This window comes from Pan troglodytes, chromosome 19 (assembly GCF_028858775.2).
Source record: "Pan troglodytes isolate AG18354 chromosome 19, NHGRI_mPanTro3-v2.0_pri, whole genome shotgun sequence".
Taxonomy (NCBI): Eukaryota; Metazoa; Chordata; class Mammalia; order Primates; family Hominidae; genus Pan; species Pan troglodytes.
This window is the reverse complement of record NC_072417.2, coordinates 70,777,933-70,800,043: the sequence shown is the minus strand read 5'-3', so window position 1 is coordinate 70,800,043 and position 22,111 is coordinate 70,777,933. Positions and strand designations below refer to the sequence as shown.

Genomic DNA, 22,111 nt, shown 5'->3' with positions numbered 1-22,111 from the left:
ATTGACCTGAGATAACCTTTTTTCTGTTTAAACTTCTGTTTTCAAAGCTAAATGTTAAAAAAACAAACAAACAAACAAAGAAACAAAAAAAAAAACCCCCACAAACTTGCCTTTATTAGATACCCATCAATAACTTTTAAATGCAAACTTACACTAAAAGATCATATCATATACCAAAAACTAAAGGTCATGACACTAAAAATATACAACAAATAACCGGCTTTGGTTACAGGAAACAAAAACAGGCCCAGGATTCACAGATGTGTTTACTGAGTCTCCCTGAATTGACTGGGAGTAGGGGGCCTGGGCTCCTCTTTTGTGGATGGCGCTGAATGTCAGAGGGTTGGGGACAATGGGTGTGTTTGACCAGTCCTTCCTAAGTGCTGCGGTGCAGCCATCTGACTCTATGAGCTCACCTAATCCATTTTGGAAGGGGGTGAGTTGCTACCACACTCTTGGTTACTTCATCCTTCTCTGGAAATTGAGTCCTAGACTTAGATGAGGGAGGATGGGCTGGTAGCAGCCTCCCCCATCCCATTCCACCCCACCCCACCCCTATGGAAAGGCTTTAGTGGCCTTGGGGGTATATGGAGCTGTGGGCAGGAAGCCCTGCACCACTCCTTCTCTTCCAGGGGAGGGAGGGAGGGAGCACAGGCAGCCCCAGTGTCTGGCCTTTCAAGGGTCTGCTGTGCCTGGTAGTTGTTTAACCCCCTCTTCATCTGACTCCACAAAGGGCTGGAGCCATCTTCAGTCTCCAGAGTTCTTGGTGATACCAGTTGTCCCTGTTCTCAGAGAAACCTTACTTCCTCTGGGTCCCCAAACCCAGCTTAATTAGTAGCAAGTAGCTTTCCTTCAAACTGTTAGTGGCCTCTGGCTCTGGCCAGCAATGGCTGGGTCAGTGCTCAAGGGGAAGTGGAGGCGAGGGGTGGGAGAATTCACACACATGGTTTATTTGGTTAAGAGAGGCAGTTGCGTTAGTTGAGGTGATCCCTTAGCAGCAACATTAGAGAAATCCAAGAGATTTATGGAGCTCAACTCAACCCAGTTCTCCACCTGGTCTGACTCAGGAGCCAGGAGCAATCCCTCTCTACGAGAGAGGCATCCAATGAAGTGTAAGCCCAAAGTGGCCAGTTCATCTCCAGCCTTGCTTCTCCTACATCCCAACTCCAAGAGTGAAAGGCTTTGGTGCCTCTGTGGGATTTTCCGAGTGGAATCCATTCCCTGGCCTCAGCTGTCACCCTCTCTTTTCCAGAGACAGATCCATGTTCCAACCTCACAAACTTAATGTGCTAACACAGTACACATCTAGTGCTTTCACAAGGACAACCCCTCTCCCTTGCTGGTGTTCTTCCCAAGAAGGACAGATACTCATTTCCAAAGGAGTGTGTGGCAAGGGGCTTCCTCACTGCCCCAACCTCCCTCTCCTCTCTTCCGTCCCCCCCATATCCCCATCAAAGTGATTGAAAAAATGTTTAATTAACTTGAGCTCAGTTTAAAAGGTTAGGAAACTGGCAGGGATCCAAATCCATGTTACACAGGTGATGTCGTTAATTTAATTTGCTTTTCGTGCGGTAATCTGGATAATTACTCAGTAGTTACTGGCAAAAATGTTTTCTTTTCACTAAAAGATGGAGTCTGGCTGTTTGACTGCATGAACCCCATTGGCTGAGCCCCAGCAAGGCCTGGGGAGCTGAAGGGGCCCAGCAACCCACAGGGCCAGCTCAAAGGACCTCCAGGAGTGGGTGGCCCTGGCCCCCATCCCTGCTTCCAGGCCTAGCAGAAGCCCAATGCTTCCCTGCCTCTATCCCCCTGGGATGGGCGCAGCACGAGATCTCCTTCCAGTTTCCCACACTCTTGATTGTATTTCAAGACAGAGAAAGATGAAGGGTGGGGAAGATACAGAAAAAGAATCCAAAGAACCAAATCAAGAAAAAGAGAGAGAGAGTCAAAAAGGTGGGGGTCATGATTAAAAGCTGGAGGAAGAGATGAGAGATTAAACGACTGGATTTGTTTTGCCCCCACCCTCCTGAAAAGGGGTCCAGAAAGAGGAGAGAGAGATGTGGATGTGATGAGACAGGGGCACGCACGTGCATGTATGACCTGTGGACATACATGTACGGACACACCGGCAGGGCAGAGACACATGGCAGAGACGGTAATACCTCAGAGTGAGATGGCAACGAAAGCACCTGCTCAATGGTATCCATTTGTAAAGGCCGTTGCAATCAAAGGTCCCTAAAATTGCACAATTGTTAAGGTCATCAGTGTGCTATACATGGGAACAGATTGTCATATTCTGGGAAAGGAAATTATCTCTAGGACTAGTTCTGTGGTTGCCAGCATGAATATGTAATTCTGAGACACTGTGCCATGAGGGGCCAGGATGACATCCTCCTCAGCTCCAAACCCCTAGTCCCCACTCCCTCCGCCCCTACCAAGCCTATCTGCTTACCCCGGGGGAAACCAAAAGCCAGATTCAGAGGCGTGGGTGGATGGTGGGAAACGGGGGTTTGTGCCCCCAGTGATGGGCATGTTGCCCTGAACCCCAGAGTGCAAAGATAAGTCTCTGTCCGCAGTCCCAACGGCTCTAGCTGGGGAGAAGAAATCCCAGTGCAGACAAACTGGGATGCTTTCTGGTTATTTCAGAAAAACATCACAGTCCACAGGTCAAAAGACCCCGGTTTTCAAGAACAAATTGGGTCTGTGTTTCTGGATGCTGAATATGGAAATAAGTTGTGTTATAAGTGGTGATAGACGGTCCCCTAAATTGAGCAGCTCTCAGGTGAATAATATTATTCTGGATTTGGTACCACAGTTGATCCGAAGGGATTAGATTCATCAGACTACTGACTTAAGTGATACTGGCTTGGGAGCGGAGCTGAACAAGGACCCATCCTGCACAAGTAGGGCTGGCAGGCGTGTGTGTGTGTGTGCGCGCGCACCTGTGTGTGCGTGTGTGCGTGCGTGTGCGTGCATGTCTGTGTGCGTGTGTGAATGCATGCGTGCGTGTGTGTGTGTGTATGAGGGAGGAGCTCCCAATGCCAGGGGGCATGAATGAGGCCACCTTGGTGCCCTAGACTGTCTGCACATGTTTTGTTCTCCGCAGCGTGGCCCCCAAGTCAGGGCTTGCCAGCTGTCACTCAGAAGCAGAGTCTGACAGGAACGTGGCCTGGGACTGCAGACGCACCCATCTTAGCTCAAAACCAAACTGCCTCCAAAATGCTGAGGCTGGCTAGGGCAAAGGTTGGCCAATTTTCTGTTTCCAAAATGGAAGGGATAGCGAGCAAGTGGGCTCAGGCACATTCATGCTCACACACACCGGGAGGGAGAAGAACAATACAATCTGAAAACAGCATGCAAATCTGTTAAGCAAATTTCCATTGCCTGGATTAGTCAGATTATAGAACCACAGAGCATTACAAATATCAAATGCATCTGGCCTTCAAGGGGTGGGGGCTGCAGCTAAGGAACGCAAATGGGAACTTACTTGGAACCTGGAAACTGTAAGAAACATTAGCAAAGGAAACTGCCTGGGAGAGGGCTTGGATCCCCACACCACCTCCCAGGCTCCAGCGCTGCCACTGGACCTTAGATCAGGGGCTCTATTGACTAAGGCTGCTACTCTGGTGGGGAGCTGGGACATTTCCCAGCTCTCAGGTCCCAGCCCACATGACAGTGTCCAGAAAGCGGGGATCAAGGAAGGTCGCCACTACTGAGGCCCTATTACGTGCCAGCGTGTGACACTATTTCGAATAATCCTCCCACAATCTTTTGAGGAAAGCATAGAGATTCTGGTTTTGCAGCCAGGGAAATGAGATTCAGACGGGTTATCGAAGTGGCTCAAGGATGCACTGTGTGAAGGTGATGGAGTGGTGATCTGAACCGGACCTGCCCATGCTCCTTCTGCTCCATCACACAGCCACACGAGAGGCACTCAGGACACCTCTAAGACGACGGAGGCTTCAGCCCTCAGGAGCTGGTGTGATGTTGATGGGGACCCTCTGTCCTCTCCTCTGCCCCCGATGTTGGGCTTTCCTGGCACACCCATAGGCCACAAGGAGCTGGTCAGGAAGGAGGAGGCAGGAGGGCAGGGGAAGGCAGGTACTTACAGCTATGCCGTGGCCGAAGCCCGAGCCCGGCTGTGGGCTGGCCGCACTTATGTAATTCCCCACTCCGGAGTCCTGGCTGGCAGGGCCGTAGAGATCGGCGACAGGTCCTGGGCTGTTGGCCCCCGGGAAGCCTCCGGGCCGCGCCGGGTTGGAGCCTGCCGGGGAAGCGGGCGCGCCAAAATTCGGTTGAGCACTGTAGCTATTCAGGACTGGTGTGCAGAGAATAGAGCTGGGTATGAGGCCAGAAGCCAGGCATGCACCGGTCATTACAAGCCAAACACTTGAGAAAAACAGCTGAGGCCCAACTTCTAACACTCAACCAAGGCCATGCGAAAACATCAGCAGGGACTCAAGAATACTCAGCCCAGGCTACTACTAAGAAGCTTGGAGCTCCAAAAATATAGAGAATAAAAAAACAATCATTCAACACACTACGGCAACCAACCGGAGGTGCTTCACTGCCCACCAAATTATCACAATAGAAATAGAGATATATATGGAAGAGAGAGAGAGAGAGAAAGAGTTTTTTTTTCACATCTGAATTGATGCTCATGCAGTCTTCTAGATCTGGGCACGTTGAGACAGCATTCACATCCCATGCAAACTACAAAGGAACTAGTTTTAGACTACACATTGTGTTAATATTGATATTAAAACGTGACAGGAAACAAAGCAATTTGTGTCCAGGAAAAAAAAATCTTTGCAGAGGGGATTTTTGATCTTTTTTTGTGTGTGTGTTTCACTTTTTCTTTTTTGTTTTTGGATCCATTAAATGACAAATTTGTTTTGTTTTGTTTTTTAAAAAAAGACAAAAAAGATCTCCATTCTCCATCCCACCCCCGCCACTCCCCCCTCCCCACTGGCTACTCCCTCCCTTCCCGCCCTTCCCATTCATAACACTGAATGAAAGTCATCAATACTGAACGTGGTCGGAGGATGGGATATGTTATGGAGAGTTTGGGCATCTTGACATAACATTAATGATGGCGGCAGAGAGTTTCCTTTTGGGGTGGAGAGAAGGGGATGGAGGGAGGGATGGGGGGGAATGGTAAACCTGGAGGCTGGGGCCAGAGCTGGGGTGGAAGCCAATGGTTCTACAGGACACCCACACACTCACCTCCTGCAGGAGAAGGAAAGGGGGGATTTAAACTTTTTTTCCTTTTGTTTAAAAAAAAAAAGACAAAGAAGTATGAATGCAGAACATACCGACTGAACCAATTCATAGCTAAACCATAGCTGACCAAAACACCTGCTTTCTCTTGGTTATCCTGCAATGTCAGCTCCAGAGTGAGAACAGCAAGCTCAGGATGTACCTTTGCTACAGAGAGAGTGGACTTGACACGCACAAATCCAGAGAGTGGTGGGGTTGCAGATCGGGGGGCAGCAGAAGGTGACACTGCCTCGGCACCCCCAATCCCATCATTCTGACCCTAATGAGGGCCGCAGCCTGTCAACCAGTTAACCAGGTTAATTTTGTCTCACCTTTATTTCTCCTTAGTAGTTTAAACTTTATTTTCTTTTCCAAAATGGAAAACAATATTTTTTTAATTGTTAAAGGAAGTTCTTACTGATTTTTAAGCCTCAAGGTGAGTCTGGGCTGGCTACCTTTGGGCTATGGCTAACCCGTCTTAAAGAACCAGACATTCTGAGAGTCACACTTTCACATCTTTGGCTCCAGAGGGCTGCTCCTTGCAACAATCACTTCTCCCTTCTGCCTCCCTTGGCTTCTCCCCCTCTGCCCTATGACCAGTTGCCTTCAATGGCAGAGGCAAAGAACATCGATGCAGGTGGGGTCACTCCTGGCTTTGGCCCCTCCCTTGCCCAGGGGCCTGTGATTTGAGGCCCTCAGTTCTGGTGGGCCTGGAAGAGCCAGAAGTGGATTGATTTTCACCCAGTTGTCACAGGGATGGGAAGAGATTGATGAGGCACCCAAGGCACACTGGCAGGAGACTGAGACAGAGACACAAAGATACACGGGAGACCAAATCAAGCTGGGCCTGGCTCCTGACTCAGCAGAGAAAACAGAACTGAAGCCTCCAGATGCCCTTGGGGCGGGAAGCCCGAAGGTGAGCCCCTCTGAAGCTGTAGCTGAGAAATGAATAAACTGGCCAATGGAAAGAGCAGGTTAAAGAGAAAAGAAAAAAATAAATTATAGAGGCTTAGAGCAAGTGAACGGCTGATCTGGGAATGCGCTGGCAGACAAAAGAGATGGAGATTTTTGAATACAGAAGATTCAACTTGCAGATAATACTTGGCCCTCTCACTCATGGAGGCAAATATGAAGCCGAGATATTCAAAAGGTGGTATTATCTTAGTCTAACACACTTTTTTCTTCTGAGCTCAGGAAAACAGAAGAAGCTTGGACAGTGGACTCCTGGTTTTGTCCAGGCAGCTGAAACCCCTCCCTATACAAATAAACTAATTAGCCTGTTCCATTTTAGGCTAATAGGATGGGGTGGGCATGAGGAGGCGCAGTGGTAGACGGAAAGAAAGTTTTTTGGCTTCTTTCTTGTCTGGCCGGATGTGAACTCAGGAAGGTGTTGGGCAGGCCCACCTAACTAATGGGTGGGGAGAGGCAGGTTTAGGTTTCCGTTTCTTCCAGCAGGAGAGCCACCTAGAGACTAATCTAGCCAGCAGAAGCAGCCTCGGAGACAGGATATAGCATGCCCACAGAACGGTGCTGTTCAGAAATGCCCCCTTCTGCAGGCTTAGTTAGAAGACAAAAGGGCTGTTGGTATTATGCCCATCCTTGGCAACCGCTCCCATTCCTGTGTGTGGGGAGGCCTGTGGTTTCTGAGTCGGCCTGAAGGGAATTTCACAATAAGCAGCTCATGTTAGGTCTATATTACCCCTCCTTGCTCAGTCCTCCTCCATCAAATGACACTAAAATCACCGTGGAGAAGACACTGTATTAGAATGCAGCTTTCAAATCCCAAGTCCCGTTGTATTATGCACTTGCTCATCACGATGCCGGAGCCTCAGCTCAAAGTCACCTTGCAGATGTCCCCCAGCCAGGGGTGAAAGACAGGGCTGCTGGGTCCCCACTAGAGGGCGCAGCCAGCAGGCAATAAGCACCCAGTTCTGGCTGGTCCCGCCTCTAGCTAGGCTTCTGGGCAGTGGAACCCGCATCCCTGAAGGCTGGGCGCATGGAAGAGAGGAGCCTCTATTTTCCACAGTCGACACTTCTCTCTGTCTGTCTCTGTGAGCAGAAGACCCAGGCTCCAGAAAGCATGTTAAAGTCCCCGAACGAGCCATCTGGAAACCCATGCATCTTTGAGAAGACTCATAAAAAGCAACGGCTCTGGCTGCTTAGGAGAGAATGGGGACTGCCACTTGGCACATAAACTTGTCAGTAGCTGTTCCTGCTGTCTGACAGTGGGAAGGCATTAGGGACAAAACAATTTTCTTCTTTTGCAAACTCAGCGTAACTCCACAAACTGAACACTGGCTGGCTACGCAGGAAAGGGGGTCATTTGAGAACCCGTCTCCCTCTAAGAGGAGAGGTGGGGAGTGGGGTTGGGGGGTGGGGGAAGGCATGAAGCCAAATCTCTCACCTGAGGGTGCTTTCTGTGGAAGTCATTCTCCAGTCAATTCTCAGTGATCCTTCTAAGCGAACGGTGCCTTTCCCCAGGCACGGAGACTTATTTTGGGGGGCCAGAATTGGTCCCATATACCAGGATCAGCTTGGGAAGAGAGGATGGGACACGGCTCTTAGTGGGCAAGGGCACCTTGTCTACTGCTCAGCTAGGGTGTGCGTGTGAGGGGGCGGGGGCAGGGAGCACACTTTGTTGAATAAATAAACAGTGCTGAGGTTTATAAATTGGATATTATGACTCCTGTCCCAGAAGAGGACAACGTCTTGCAAACACCTTGGCATTTTTGCAGCAGGAGCTATGAGCGTTAAGTGGCTTGGGACAAGCCCTGCTCTAGGATGGCAGTTTGGGGGCTCATTGCGGTGAACAGGTTCATTTCATCAGCAGCATCCATGGCAGGTTCCTCTTTGCCCCTCATCCTCACTCTCCAATATCCTCTGGGCTTTCCCAGTCAAGGTGGCACCCACAGAGAGGCAGCAATGATGTAAAGAAAGGGAGTACTGGACTCAGAGGCAGAAGACCTGACTGTGACCCCAGCTCTGCTCTTACAGTCAGGTGCCTTGGGCTAAGAAGCCACTCACAAGCCCAAGTCCTCATCTGTAGCAAGTGAGTGATGCTTTCCTTATTCAATCTGACTCATGGGACTGCTTCAAGAATGAAAAAGAGACAGAGCTCTGTAACTTGTCAAGTTTAAAACAAATACACCCTATTTCTGAAATAGTTATGTATGCAGAGGCCAATAAGGCAGGTACCACATGCAGATTTAGGAAAATCTGACATAGGAAAATGCAATTCACTTGCCATATGAATCAGGAGGTGATTGACAAAAAACCCAATTTATCCATTTGGTGCATTTAATCATCTTGGGCCTGAAGAAAGGACTCCCGGGAATGGGGACCAGAAAAGTAAGGACACCGATCTCACCGAGGACGGCAAGAGGAGATGCACTTGAATGAAAGTTGGTGGTATTTCACATTGGATAAAAGGAGAAACTTCCTGCCCATCAATAAAATACTCTGATGGCTGACCTAGGAAAGCCCAAGAATCTTGTCCTGGAGATCTTAACAGAGACAGATGCTGCAGGCTTAGACTCTCACCTGCAAGGGTTGGACCCAAAGCTACTGGGCACCTTGCCCTTAGGGTTCTAAAGCAAGACGGGAGAGATGCCTGCTGTCTGGCCAGCATGTGGCTCTGCCCAACTGCGGTGAGAAGGGGCTGGGCTGAGAGTGGAATTAGGCATGGAGGGTAGGGAAGTGGTGGTAGTCAGAACAGCCTCACTGTGGGTCTAGAAAAGGTATGGAAGTCTAGTCCAATAATTTCTGTGTTGTCCCTAAGTGATGTCACCGGACCTGAGGCAAAAAGCTAGAGCCAGGACAATGAGGGGGGCACCTCTGGCTCTAAGGCCTGAAAATTGAATTATTACTGATTCAGAGAAAGCAAATGTTTACAAAATCTTTTCCAGATGAGCTCAGTTCACATATTTGGAACAAGCCAGGGGCCCACCAAGTTCCAGCCCTAGACCCAGCTCCCGGTGTGGTGGGTCTCACATTTCCGCAAAGGCCAGGGCCAGCCCTCAAGACAATTTCAGTCATCTGCTTTGTGAATTATCTGCTGCTGCCAGGTTTCATTTCAGGCAGAAGACCGCAGTGGCCCCTGGTACATTTCCGGGAGAGAGACTCTTCCCTGCCCAGCCTGTGCGTGTGGCTCGGGGAGGCAAATGCAATGGAGGGCCCACCTTTGCCAAGTCCAATTCAGAAGGGATTTGGGCTGACTGGTGTCACGGCCTCCATTCCCAACCCCTAGTCCCGAAAGGATGGAGGACTGACAGCAGGAGAGGTCATAGCCTGTGTGATAATCTATGAGGGCAGAGGCTGTGTTAATCCATCACACTGAATTTTAGGAGTTTTTGTTTCAGAGAAATGTAAAGAAACTAAATAAAGTTATCACACTCTCCAACACACACCTCTACCTTCATCTTGTCTATATCATGCTTATATCTGCCTTGATTTAAAACTCCATAGTCGTAGGACTCTGTCTCCCCTATTAGCAAGAAACTCCTCCAGGCAGTTGGGGAACTCTCAGGGCTCTCAGGGAACTCTATGTTCCTAGTCAGAGGGCATATTCTCCAAAGAGTAACAGCAACTTTCTGCCATTCCTCAGTGGACACTGGGTCCACAATGCCAGTTGGCTGTCAACAGTGAGGGCCTGCATCAGTCCCTCTGAACAGCCAGCCACTCTTTACTGGAGGGCTCTGAATTTCAGCAACTGGGCAGCCAAAGGCCTTCCTGGGGAACAGAATTGGGGACCCCATTCTGCAGTTTCCTTCATGTGTCCTCTGAAAGCAGTACCCACTGTAAATAATTGCAGATGGTCAAATGGGAAAGGTCAGCATGAAAAGACAAAATCTATTTCTGATAATGGAAGGAGAATACTCGGTTATGAATTGGCATGTCTTGAGCAGAGCAAGGTAGGATTATACTTCAGGAGTCTGCCTGGCCAGCTATGTCCCAGCAATCCTTGGCTCAAGCTTTCCTTCTAGAGCTTAGCCTGGAGGTAGGAGAGACTGGTAGAGAAGATCGGCAATGATGTCCAACCTGGGAAAATTGTATGACATGCTAAATTAAAATCAAATCAGTTCAGGGACCCAGATGCAGGGACAATCAATTTTATACACAATGTAGTTTTTAAAGCTCTGCTGAAATTCAGGCTATTTCAGAAGGGAAGGGGGAAAATACTTTAAAACTGGGGGAGGATTAAGAGAGCAACGTGATGGGATTTCTTTTTCACTGTCTGCATATACAAACAGATATATTACTGAGAGGTACAAACTCAGCCTGGTGTCAACATCATGCTAGTCTTGATGTATCTGGAGTCCCCTGGCTCCTCTTACACACTGCACGGGACACATGGTGAGTGTCTGTGCATGCACTGGGCTGACAGGGCAGCCAGCATCACACAGACATTCCAAATGTCAGTGACAATGGCGCCAGTCTTATGATAAGTTGTAGTTTCTGCTTGTTCTCAAAACTTAACCTGATTCAGACCACTGAGGTTGGTGCTGATAATGTCTACTGGTTAATGTTGGCCTGTCTCAAGTAGGGAACTGATGGACATTAGCACTTAACACTTGTGAATTATTTTGTAGAAAGATCTTGGCTTCTGGTCAAGTCACACTCCCCCAAAACCCTCAGGAGATAATATCATTATTAGCCAGTTCTAAAACTCTCATATAACATGTCAGTGGTAAAGCTGGGGAAGCACACTACCATTCGGATTGGTGTAAGGAAAAAGTTCCAAACACCCAGAACCGACCTGAGAAAGGCTTTGTGGCTAGGACCATGCATTTGCTGTTGAGATATAATCTCAACAGTGCAGCGGTGTAATCTCGACTCACTGCAACCTCTGCCTCCTGGGTTCAAGTGGTTTTCCTGCCTCAGCCTTCTGAGTACCTGGGATTACAGGTGTGCGGCATCAAATCTGGCTAATTTTTGTATTTTTAGTAGAGACAGGGTTTCACCATGTTGGCCAGGTTGGTCTCGAACTCCTGACCTCAGGTGATCCACCTGCCTCAGCCTCCCAAAGTGCTGGGATTACAGGCCTGAGCCACTGTGCCCGGCCCTCCTGGTATGTTTTTATTATCAGCCCTGATCTGAGTCTGTAAGTGTATCTCAAGCCCCAAGGCCAGGCTGGGTGGGTTCTGGACTGGTGGGTTGGGAAGGTGGGTGAGGGAGGATGGTGGTTAGCAGTTGACTGCTGTCTGCTCATGGTGTAAATTCTGGGGATGGAGCAGCCTTGAACGGGCTGTGGCCTTGTGGCCAGAGAAACCAGGCTTTTGTCATGAGGCCAAGGAAATAACTTTCTGGAGCCGAGGTCAGTTCTCATTTCTCTCAACCCCCAAGGGCCCTGAGGGACTGGGCTTGTTTGCAGGTGTCCAGGAGGCAAGTGCGGAGGGCCCCGGGAAGGGAAAGGCCATGAGGCAGTCACTGGGGCCCTGTGCGGTGACCGGATATCACTCCTGCATGGCATTGGCACAGGGCTTGTCCTGCTTGTGTGAACTATCTGCCAGGCTTCACCAGACCAGGCTTCAAGTCTCAAACGCAGGATGGTGTTCCTGATCCCTCTCCACCGTGAACGGATGCTTCAACAACACCTTACCCTGAGTCTCTAAAGCGCTTCAGAAGAGGAGGGAAAACCAACCCGGGAGACAAATGTTTATGGTTTGGCTGAAGCAGGCGGTGTTTTAACACTAACATCCTGCTGCCTCTTCCTTAAATTAATTGGCTTCAGACTCCAGGCCCAGACAGGTTAGAATTTGCAAGGAATAACAGACAAGGAGGCTCCCCGGAACCTGCAGCACCCATGCCATGCTGCATTGAACCACCCAGCAGCTGGGCACGCAGCCCTGGGGAGGCGAGATGCCACCATCACCACTCAGCAGAGAAAAGGCAGAGAGGTGGCCCCTGTTGGGTGATACCAGAGCCTTTGCTTCCTCATCCAGCCCTCCCAGGTCTGAGACTCCACGGGAAATAGACAGGGAGCTTGCTGCCCAGAGACAACTCCCTATTGTCTCTTACAGTTTGGTGGCTCCAAGTTTCTCCTAGTTCAGTCCTGAAAACGTCCCTTGCTTTGCTTTGATCCATTGACTGCCTCTGTCTTTGAAGCACACTCGTCTCTTTTTTCAAAAAAGAAGTCAGTTTGGCTTTTCCCCACATGTCGCCAGCCACCCTCTCATGTTGCTGCTCTGTGGTGTGCTCAGGCACCAATTCCCAACCTGAAAGCTACCTCCCTGCCTGCTACCTGCCAGGAGGCTCAGATCCTTGCTTGTGTCTTATAAGTGATTGCACTCACTGCAGGCCCAGTTTCTGCATGACAGACTGCTGCTAAAAGAAAACACTGTGAAATCCAAGGCTGGGACCACAGACTTATGAGGCAGCCTAATGTAGTCTTCTCAATCATGATGAAAAGCTATGTAAGAATTAGATATCACTCTGCCCCTGTTAGGCCTGATACTGGTAGGGACAAAACAGGGCCTGGAGGTGAAAACCAATGAGGCAAGAAGCACAAAGTTCTAGAAGCTGTAGCTTCTGCAGGTGTGAGGCTGGAAAGGGAACTCATACTTATGAGCCCCTACTGTGTTGCCAGGCATGTTGGCAGGTGTTTCACACGATCTTTTTTCATGCTCCGAACATCTTGTAAGAGCAGCTGTGTAACCCCTGTTACAGATAAGAAGACCAAGGGTTTGAACAGCTAGGAAATGTGTCCAATGCCACACAGTGTCTCAGACAGGACCAAATCTGGCTCTAACTTGAAGGCACATGCTTTTTAAATTATGCTGCTCAGTTGTCCCTTCTGGAATCACACTTTGACAAGGTTTCCTCTGTTTACTTGGATCTTTCTTTGCCCCAGAGAAACTGCAAATTCAAGGACACAGAATAGATTCTCCAACCTTGGAGTAGAAGCTCCTAAGGGCTTGGACCCTGTTGCCTTTCCAAATTGGGAGCTCCCTGGCAGTGGAAACATCTCTTCCATCACGGTGGGGGTTCCCTGAGGTCAGGATCTGACTGCCCCAAGAGATACAGGACTGCCTCTCTCCTGAGGACTAGGCCACCCTCCACTATGCCACAGCCCAAAGAATAAGCAGACTTGCAGTACTGGTGGGGTCAGCGTGGAAGCAGAGAGGGCACTGCCAGAGGGAAAGTAAGCCCTGGTTAACCCTGGGCCCTCGCTAGAACTCCCCTCCCCCACCCCAGGAAAGTGCCTGGACCCAGGGGGCCACCAAGAGAGCTGATCTCAGTCCTAAAAGACCACTCCATTCTGCTGAGAGCCAAGTCCTTTGGGGAGCTGGCACACCCTAGGGCTGAACGGTATTTACTGCCCAATCATATCTAATAGAAAACTCACCGCTGGGGCTCTAGCAGGCAGGGGGCAGGGTGGGGTGGGGAAGTTATCCCAGGGGCAGCCCCTTGAGGACCCACACAAAAGACTTTCCACTTGAGTAGCTCCTCTTTAATGATTATAAAAGCACAGGAGTTTAATCCATTTTTGATGTAAGCACTAATAGTTCTGTGTCCTTGAAGTTCAAAGCAGGCACATACATGTCACTAATTAGCCAAGCACAGAGCCATTCAGCTCCCTCTCATGTTTCTAATTAGGTCTTTAATAACAAACAAACTCCGACCTTACCAAAAGGCTCCCATTGGTCAGTCAAGGAGGGCGGCTGCTTCTCTGTTTACAGTTGCTGCAGGCTGCTAGTTCTACTGGTACATGCCCTTAATCTCAGCCAGGACTGGCCTGTCCTCCAGAGAGACAGGAGGGTCCCTCTATGAGGACAAAAACCCCTTGGTCCACCCTGGAGGGTGGCCTTCCTGACCCTGCTGGGAAGACTAATGGAGGCTGGAGAGCCGTGGGCTCCACAGCAGCAGGCTAGAGATCCCAGCCTCACCTCCCCACCTCCCAGTTAGAGGAGGCTGGGGTACCAGTGACAGCCACAAAGATGTTATGGAGCTTTACATCCAGCAAGAACATGATGATACTTGAGCCCCGTGTTACACACTGGGCCTGCCTGAGGCTCACCCTGCTAGATTCTGGTTTGATGGGTCTGTGATGCAGCCTGGCCACTGCACAGTTTAAAAACTCCCCAGGTGATCCTAACAGGATCAAAGTTCCTGTTAGGAACAGCGGCAAAGTTCAAGAGCCACTGAACTGGCCACAATCTCTGGGTTGATTTGCTCACTGACAGCAGCTATTAACAGGTCCACTATTATTCATGAATACCATCCACACAGAATCAAACCCTAAGAGATTTAATCAACCACACCCAAGGATGGAAGTCTGAGGACAGATGTGTAAAATGATACACAGTTCTGGAACTGCTTCTGTCCCTCCCATTGCCTTCATGCATTAAACAATTCATGGCTGTTTTCAAATTCCCACTAAGTTTCCTATCACCTGGAACCTCTTGGCTTTCTCTCCACTCACTTCTCTCAGATCTTTTTTCTTTTTTTTCCCTTTTTTGAGAGGGAGTCTTGCTATGTCACCCAGGCTGGAGTGCAGTGGTGCAATCTCAGTTCACTGCAACCTGGGCCTCCCGGGTTCAAGTAATTCTCCTGCCTCAGTCTCCCAAGTAGCTGAGACTACAGGCACACACCGCCACACCTGGCTGATTTTTGTATTTTTAGTAGAGATGGGGTTTCACCATGTTGGCCAGGCTGGTCTCAAACTCCTGGCCTCAAGTGATCGGCCGCCTCGGCCTCCCAAAGTGCTGGGATTACAGGCGTGAGTCACCGTGCCCAGCCTGTTCTCTCAGATCTTAAGGCACTGTCACTGTCCCTGTTCCTATCTCCAAGGAAAAGGGATTTCCAGCTTTGGAAACAGCAGCAAAACAGAGCTGTAGAGCTGAAATGGCTCCCAAGGACCCTTTAGTCTGAATTCCTCGTTTAGTAGAGGTGGAAGCAGGCCTGGAACCAAGTCTTCTGATTCCCTACTCTGCCTTCTATGCTCTTATGCTGCCTCTATTTTTTCTTTTTAAGCTGTTAATCATCCTCACTGGAGTAATCAACAAGGCAACCTCTCCCCCTAGGAGGGAGAAGGAATAGAAAGCAAGCCTCTCAGCTGCTTTAACTTCGAAGGCCAGGGCATGGGGAGCCACGGGGACAACCCTGAACACAGTGTAAACCTCCAGCAGATCATTTCCAAGCCTGAACGGAATGTGCCCTTTAAGCCAGATGGGAGGGGAGTCACTGGAGTCTTGGGGGCTACCTCCATTGAAGACTTAACGACTATTTTACACACCTGGAGCTGATCAATCAAAAGCCAGAAAACACAGAAGGACACAGCAAAACTGGACTAGGGGTTTCCTCTGACACCGGTCCATAGTGTCTGCTTTGCTGCTGTGTGTCTGTCTTTTCTCTGAAGGATGGTGACGCTGCCGCCACCTTTCCACCTGAGTCAGTGACGGACCCCGACTCCAGGACATCCTGGATCCTATGTCTGTCATACTGAGCCTCTCCTCTTCTCCCCAAGGTCAGAAGCCCACCCTCTCCAGGATACAGTCAGAAATAACTTCCCGAAAGAGGGGCGAGCGGGACTGGGGTGCCTTCCCGGCTATACAAGCCTCTGCCACAGGCACGCAGGCATCAAATGTTTACCACAGACCTGGGCAGACCATTTTATTAATATTAATAAGTAACCAGGAACAAAGGGCCCCTTTATTTTTAGCTTTCTCTAATTGTGTAGTAATTACTCATCTACAAAACAAATGAGGCCCTGCTCGCGGTTGCCATGGTACCGGGTGCCCAGCCTCCCTGCAGGATGATTGGCCAAGAAGCCCGCTGCTCCCGCCTTGGCCCCGCCCCTCCACCCCGCCACTGGCTCAGAGCAAAGCCCCAGCAACTGGGCAGCCAATCCCCTCCCAGCCCTAAGGCCGGGCGGGGTTTCCCAGCGACCTTCCAGAAGCGGTCCTCGCAGCCCACAGGAAAAAATGTTGACTCATCCCTACAGAGGACGTCTGTCTTCCCAGAGAAGCCCGCCCGTGCTCCATCGCCTAGTTTCTTCTGGGCATTGGCTAACTTCCCTCAGCCTTGTTTCAGCTAAAGGTTCCCTTCCAATAATTCTCTTCAGGCTGGCTTCCTCTTACACGACCACGCCTCCTCCCGGCCTCCTTTGTCTGACATTGGTCTGAGTGCATTCAGGGACCAGAAACCTGTCAGCCAAAGCCAGGCAGTGTCTGCAACAGCAGGAGCAGGTGCAAAAAATACTTATACTGCCTCCTGAGGCCACTCGTAAATGATTTGGGGTTATCTCCTCCCCCAAGGATAATGGAGAATTTAGTTAAGAGCAGCTGTGGTTTTTTCTTGAGTGTCTGTTTTAAGGTTGCAGAGCCTGGCTCAGCCATCCCAGGGCTGGTACGATGGAGCGTCCGCTGACAGTGGCTTAGAGGACAGAATGACGACAGGCTTAGGCTCAAATCCTGTCTCTGCCACTTCAGATAAGCTACTATCCTTTCCAAACTACAGTTTTTAAATCTTTAAAATGGGAATGAGAATGACAGTGCTCACTTCATAGGGTTATGAGAATTTAATGGGATAAGGCAGGGTGGGCTTGACATGGTACTTGGCTCACTCATAATACATGTGAGCTATTATTATTAACATCTATTATCATTATTGTATTCAAATTGACTAGGATGTGTCTCTAGCATTCTATTGACCACTTACAAGATACCTTCCCCTGGAACCCTCTTAGCCTATACCATGGAGTGGCTGCCATCGTGGTGTTTCTCATCCCCTGACAGATCTAATTTCAACAGCCCATCACAGCTGTTCAAAAGCATTATTTGTCTGCTTCCTGTTCTGTAGGATCCCAAGCTGGGAAGGGAGACCTTTTTAAAAAAATTAATATTAATAAGCAACCAAGAACAAAGGGCCCCTTTATTTTCTGTGTTTTCTAATTGCATAGTAATTACTTATCCATATGAAGAATGAGGACTAGGCTGACTTTGCCTCTGGGAGGCCTCATGGTTTGTATTGTTGGGGAAAGCAGGTGCCACCCACAGATACATGCAAAATATCTTCCAAGGACCCATAATCTCACCTTTCATTCAGGAGAGCTCACCAATGAGGAAGAGGACTGAGGACATGGGCAAAGGAGGGGGTGCCCCAGGTAGGGTGAATCAGGTATGGCTTTCTGGCACTTTGAGCCAAATTTTGACAGAGAGGGCAAAGACAAGGACAGAGGGAAATGGAGTGGCAGAAAGAAAGGGGACAGTGGCCACCTCAAGGGCAAAGGAATGGGAAACAATAGCCCCAAGCAGGGAATAAATAACAACTTGTTGGCAGAAGCAAAGGAAAGTTAAGGGAACTAAGGCAGAGATTTGCCATGGAATGCCCTCCTGTGTCTGCTTTCTCAATGCCTCTCACTCCACACCCCTTGCTCCAGGTCACGAGCCGAGCCCAGCCCCAGCCCCAGCCCCAGCCCCAGCCCCAGACCCCAGGATTAGGGGTCAGGCTGTTCTTTGTGGAGCTACAGCCAGGCTTATCTTCTTTAGATGGTTCTGTCCTTACTGAGCTCCACTTGCATGAAGAATACGAACCTCCCTCTCCTGTGACTATATCAACATGGCTTTCAAGATCTCCCAGAACCTTGACTGTCTCTATCTCTTCAAGCCCACATTCCCTGCCTAGCAGACAGCTTCCCACTCCAAATTCTCCAGGCCCTGTGTCATGTCTTGCCTCCTCCACTAAGCTTCCTGCCTTCTGGGTACTCTCTGACCATGTAGGAATCTATCCTTATTAAAGGCTAGCTCTCACATCGGTTGTGTACTTTTGTCCTCCCCAGAAGACTGGAAGTCGGCTAAAGGCAAGGACCATGCCATGGACTTATTCTGCATCCCACCCCAGCCCCTAGCATGATGTTGAGTCCAGAGTTAATCGTCTTATGGATAAGAGCAAAAGGCCTACTGCTTCTTGAGCAGCTATATACTAACATCTATGGAGTGTTTACAATGTACACGAATTATCTGTAACTTGTCCTCCCACCTCAGTCCTGCGTCTTGAATCCATCCTGGACAATGTTGTCAAAGCTTGTCTAACATACAAATCTGATGTCAGTTCCTAGTTTCAGGCCTCCCATGATCTCACAGGCCCTGCCCATGTAAATCCAGTCTCCTTAGCGTAGTACCGAGGGTCCCCTGCTCTGATTCTGCCCAGCTGTCTGGCTTTACCTACAGTTACTCCCCTGTTGCATTTTATTCTCCAGCCAGAATAAAGCAGGGCCTCCACCTCACTCCATTGTCCTAGGGTCTAGTGGCTTTGCCCATGATGTTCCCCGGCCCCCTGGGGAGCTCCTATTTGTCCTGTAAAAGTGGAAATATTCACTCCCCTGTGAAACATTCCCTGACTTCCCAGACAAAGCTGATCACTTCCTCCTCTGTGCTACTTCTGTTCATTGGATAGGCTTATGTTACCGGGCTTATGGCATCCTGTTGTAATTACCCATTAGTTTCCACACTAGGTTGGGAGATCTTCAATGGCGTGGAGACTGCTTAGTATTTATCCATGAACTTCCAGGAACTTCCAGGGCTGTGGTGGGCATCCACTGGTTGTCTCTCTGCCATCATTCTTCCTTTTCCCCTCTTATCAAGCATGCAGGTTTTCCTTTGGGAACCCATCCTTACACCACTGTGTAAAGAGCCATTCGATTTAGAAGGGGATGGATCCCACCCTCAGTGACTGGTTTTGTAACCCAAGCCTTAGCCAAGCAGCACAAAGCTCTGGACTCTTCCTAGAATTCCAGACCATCTGACTCCCCTCTTCTGGACAGGATGGTATGATGCCAGAAACTGCTGCAATCATTTTGCCACCATGAGGAAAACCAATATAAAGACAGTATTGAAATGAGAAGGAGGGCAAAGCTAAGAGAATTGCAGAAAAAGGATCCCTGAACAAGCCAGGCACGAAGCCCACTCTTCTATGGAGCTTCCAGGATGTCAGCCAATAAATCCCCCATGACATTTAATTCCCTGTAACATTAACCTATAGTGTTTAATCAGAGTTGGGAGGTTTCTGATACAGTCAAAAGCACCCTTGAATCAGGCTTAGGACAGTACCTACCACATATAACAATAATTACTATTGTTATATACTTAATAAATATCTGCCACATTCAACTCCATGGCAGATGTCCCGTAGGTCCAGTTCTGAAATCTGCATCTGAAAGATCAGACTATGAGGTTTTAGGCCAGAGACTGAGCGCTTGGCCTATATAGAGCTAGAAGCTGAGGCTACTTGGGCTGTCCCTACATGGGCTTTTATTTTATTTTATTTTATTTTATTTTATTTTATTTTTCCTACATGGTCTTTATTCCTGCTTGTGCCCGGTGTCCTGGGGGGCAGGTGTGTCCCTCATAAAAAACACGGCTTCTCCAGAGGGCTACTTAAGGAGGCCAAAGACCTGGGTTCAAGTCCAGGGTTCTTCACCTTTGACCAAAGCCTTGCTCTCCAGGTAACCAGGTGTGTGATTTTAAATAAGTCACATAGCCATTCTGTAGCCCAGCTTTCTCACAAAAACAAAACAAAAACATGCTTGTAAACCAGGCCACAAACTTCTGCCTTCCTGACTGTCTCCCAGGGTGGCTGTGGTAATATACATCACGGTGTATATCTGAAAGTCAAAACTCTGCAGAGGCCAGGCACAGTGGCTCACACCTGTAATTCCAGTGTTTTGGGAGGTCAAGGTGGGAGGATCATTTCAGGCCAGGAGTTTGAGACCAGCTTGAGCAATATAGTGAGACCCTGTCTCTACCAAAAACAAACAAACAAAAACAAAAAAAGAAAAAACAAAAAACACACAAAAAAACCAAAGCCGGGCACGGTAGTATGAACCTACATTTCCAACTACTTGGGAGGCTGAGGAAAGAGGTTCACTTGAGCCCAGGAGTTCAAGACTGCACTTCATTCCAGCCTGGGCAACATGTGAGAGTCTGTCTCAAAACAACAACAACAACAAACCAACCAACCAACCGACCAAATAAAAAAAAACCTCTGCAAAACACAAGCAACCATGAATGATACACCCGGGCACATGCTCCTTGGATGGTTCTCACCAACCTGCAGGTTGATCAGCTTTAGGGGCTTCCTAGACCCTGCAGTGCCCCCACCCAGCCCAGGGTGCAAGGAGCGGGTCTCTAGACCCCTCTCTGTTGTGCTCTACACGCCCTTATGGAGCTATGAAGGACACCACCACACTTTCCACCCCTGCTCCAGACAGCTGGGCCTGAGCTCCTGAGCCGACACAAGAGCAACGACCAACCAGCTCAGGGGGCAGGCAGAGATGTGTCAACCACTGAAAATAATTCCACGGATTTGAAAGACCATTAACATTCCCCCACTCCATTCACTTTAGGATTAACTTATACTTAGGTCTGGGCTTCAAGGCTAGTCACTAATTGCACTAGAGTTGATTTATCAAGTGCACAGTATTTCTATTACAAAATTATTGATTAGAGCTGATGTATTTTATCCTCAACAGGTTTGGTCTGAAAGCCCTTGGAAAATGAATGAAGCTGAGGTCAGCAGCGGGCAGCTGTGAGCATTATTATAAATTCACTGGGGTTACTGAAATCCAATGCTGGACTCTTTATGGTGAAAGTCCTGGCTCTCCCAGAAATGAACATTTTAATGACAAACTGGGAAACGACGTATCCATCCCCAGAACACATGGCAGTAGACTGAGAGATGTGTGTTCAGGTAAGATCCTTTGGTAAGTCTGGTTGTGGTGGCTGGCCCTAGTGGGTCAGAGATTTGTTCTCCCCCTGGGCCACTACTGGCTGTATTCTATGGCCACAGATGTGGCTTTGTCTTAGCACAAGGGTGTCCCCATGACCTTACCCACAAATGGACCATCTTGGGTCCACAGCCCCCAGAGGATGCTTGCTGCTAGCACAGGAGGCTGGGTGAGGAAGCAGAGATGGAGGCACTGCATCCCCCGCTCCGCCCCCCCATCAGATCTTGCTCATGGAGCACAGGAAAGCCATCTTCAGAAATGAAGGCACACATTGATCCATTTTCCTTTTTTAAATGAAGCTGACAGTGGTCATTCTGAGGCCAGAAACAGTGCATTGTGGGAAACACGGACTTTCAGAGGACAGGACCAGAGTCTCAGGCCACTGAAGGCTAGAAATGCCATCTGCCTTTATATTCCTTGGTGCTTGGTACAAAACAAATCCTTAATAAATACATGTTGAAAGCAATACCTGGGAACCCTAAAGCTTATGGTACAACTGACCCAAATAGCTCCAGGATCCCTCCAGCAAGTGGAAGAGTGTATGTGGGACACTATCTTTCATGTCCCCCAGCCCCTAACATATATAAGGCAGAGGCTAGCAGTGGGGACACAGAAAACATCTTGAAGGGGGATTGGGATGGGCATATCTACTTCTTGAGATCTATTCTCCTCCCTAAAGCATTTTCTTTTCTGGTTCAAGTTAAACTATTTATTCCATCCCCTGACTTGCATTTTACTTTTTGCTCATTTTACCAACTGGAACTGGAGCTCTTAGAATTTCCAGCCACAGGGCAGCAAAGCCATTTTCCTAGCAGAACCAGACCTGGGATTTAGGCCAGTGGGAGGGGATTTTCTGCTCTCTCTGCCTTCTGTCCCTACCCTCTTCTCTTACTCCCCAGCCTCGGACCAATTTGCAGCTTCAGCAGCCCTGAAGCCTGACAGTTCCAGCCATCTCCCTGTGTACCTCCCCCACCCGCACCCCCATGCAGGCCAAGCTAGAAGAACAGCTCCTTCCAGATTTATCTTCCTGGGCCTTGGCGCCCTCATCCTGTTTGGTGGCAGACTGGCCTTACTCACATTCAATCCTTGTTCATTCCGATTCTGCCACCAATTTCCACAGCATGGTAG

The 22,111-nt window shown here is 49.1% G+C and overlaps 1 protein-coding gene across 18 annotated transcripts in view; it reads right to left on the bottom strand.

Moving 5' to 3' along the window:
- Positions 1-22,111, bottom strand: part of MSI2 (musashi RNA binding protein 2) — a 428,220-nt gene that overhangs the window by 5,434 nt on the left and 400,675 nt on the right. For 7 of the 18 annotated variants that reach the window (XR_010153021.1, XR_010153022.1, XM_063799024.1 and 4 more), the window contains 2 exons: positions 4,110-4,264; positions 2,163-2,235 (listed from right to left, as the gene is read on the bottom strand). The exons of 2 other annotated variants lie outside the window; for them this stretch is intronic. Coding sequence is in view for 13 of the 16 variants with exons in the window: in XM_063799024.1 (XP_063655094.1) it covers positions 2,194-2,235; positions 4,110-4,264 (197 nt within the window). In the remaining 3 variants the exon portion in view is untranslated. Of the gene's footprint in view, positions 1-2,162; positions 2,236-4,109; positions 4,319-7,663; positions 7,793-22,111 lie in introns of all 18 variants that reach the window. 9 more of the 18 variants (XM_063799022.1, XM_063799023.1, XM_063799025.1 and 6 more) reach the window with 4 other exon arrangements.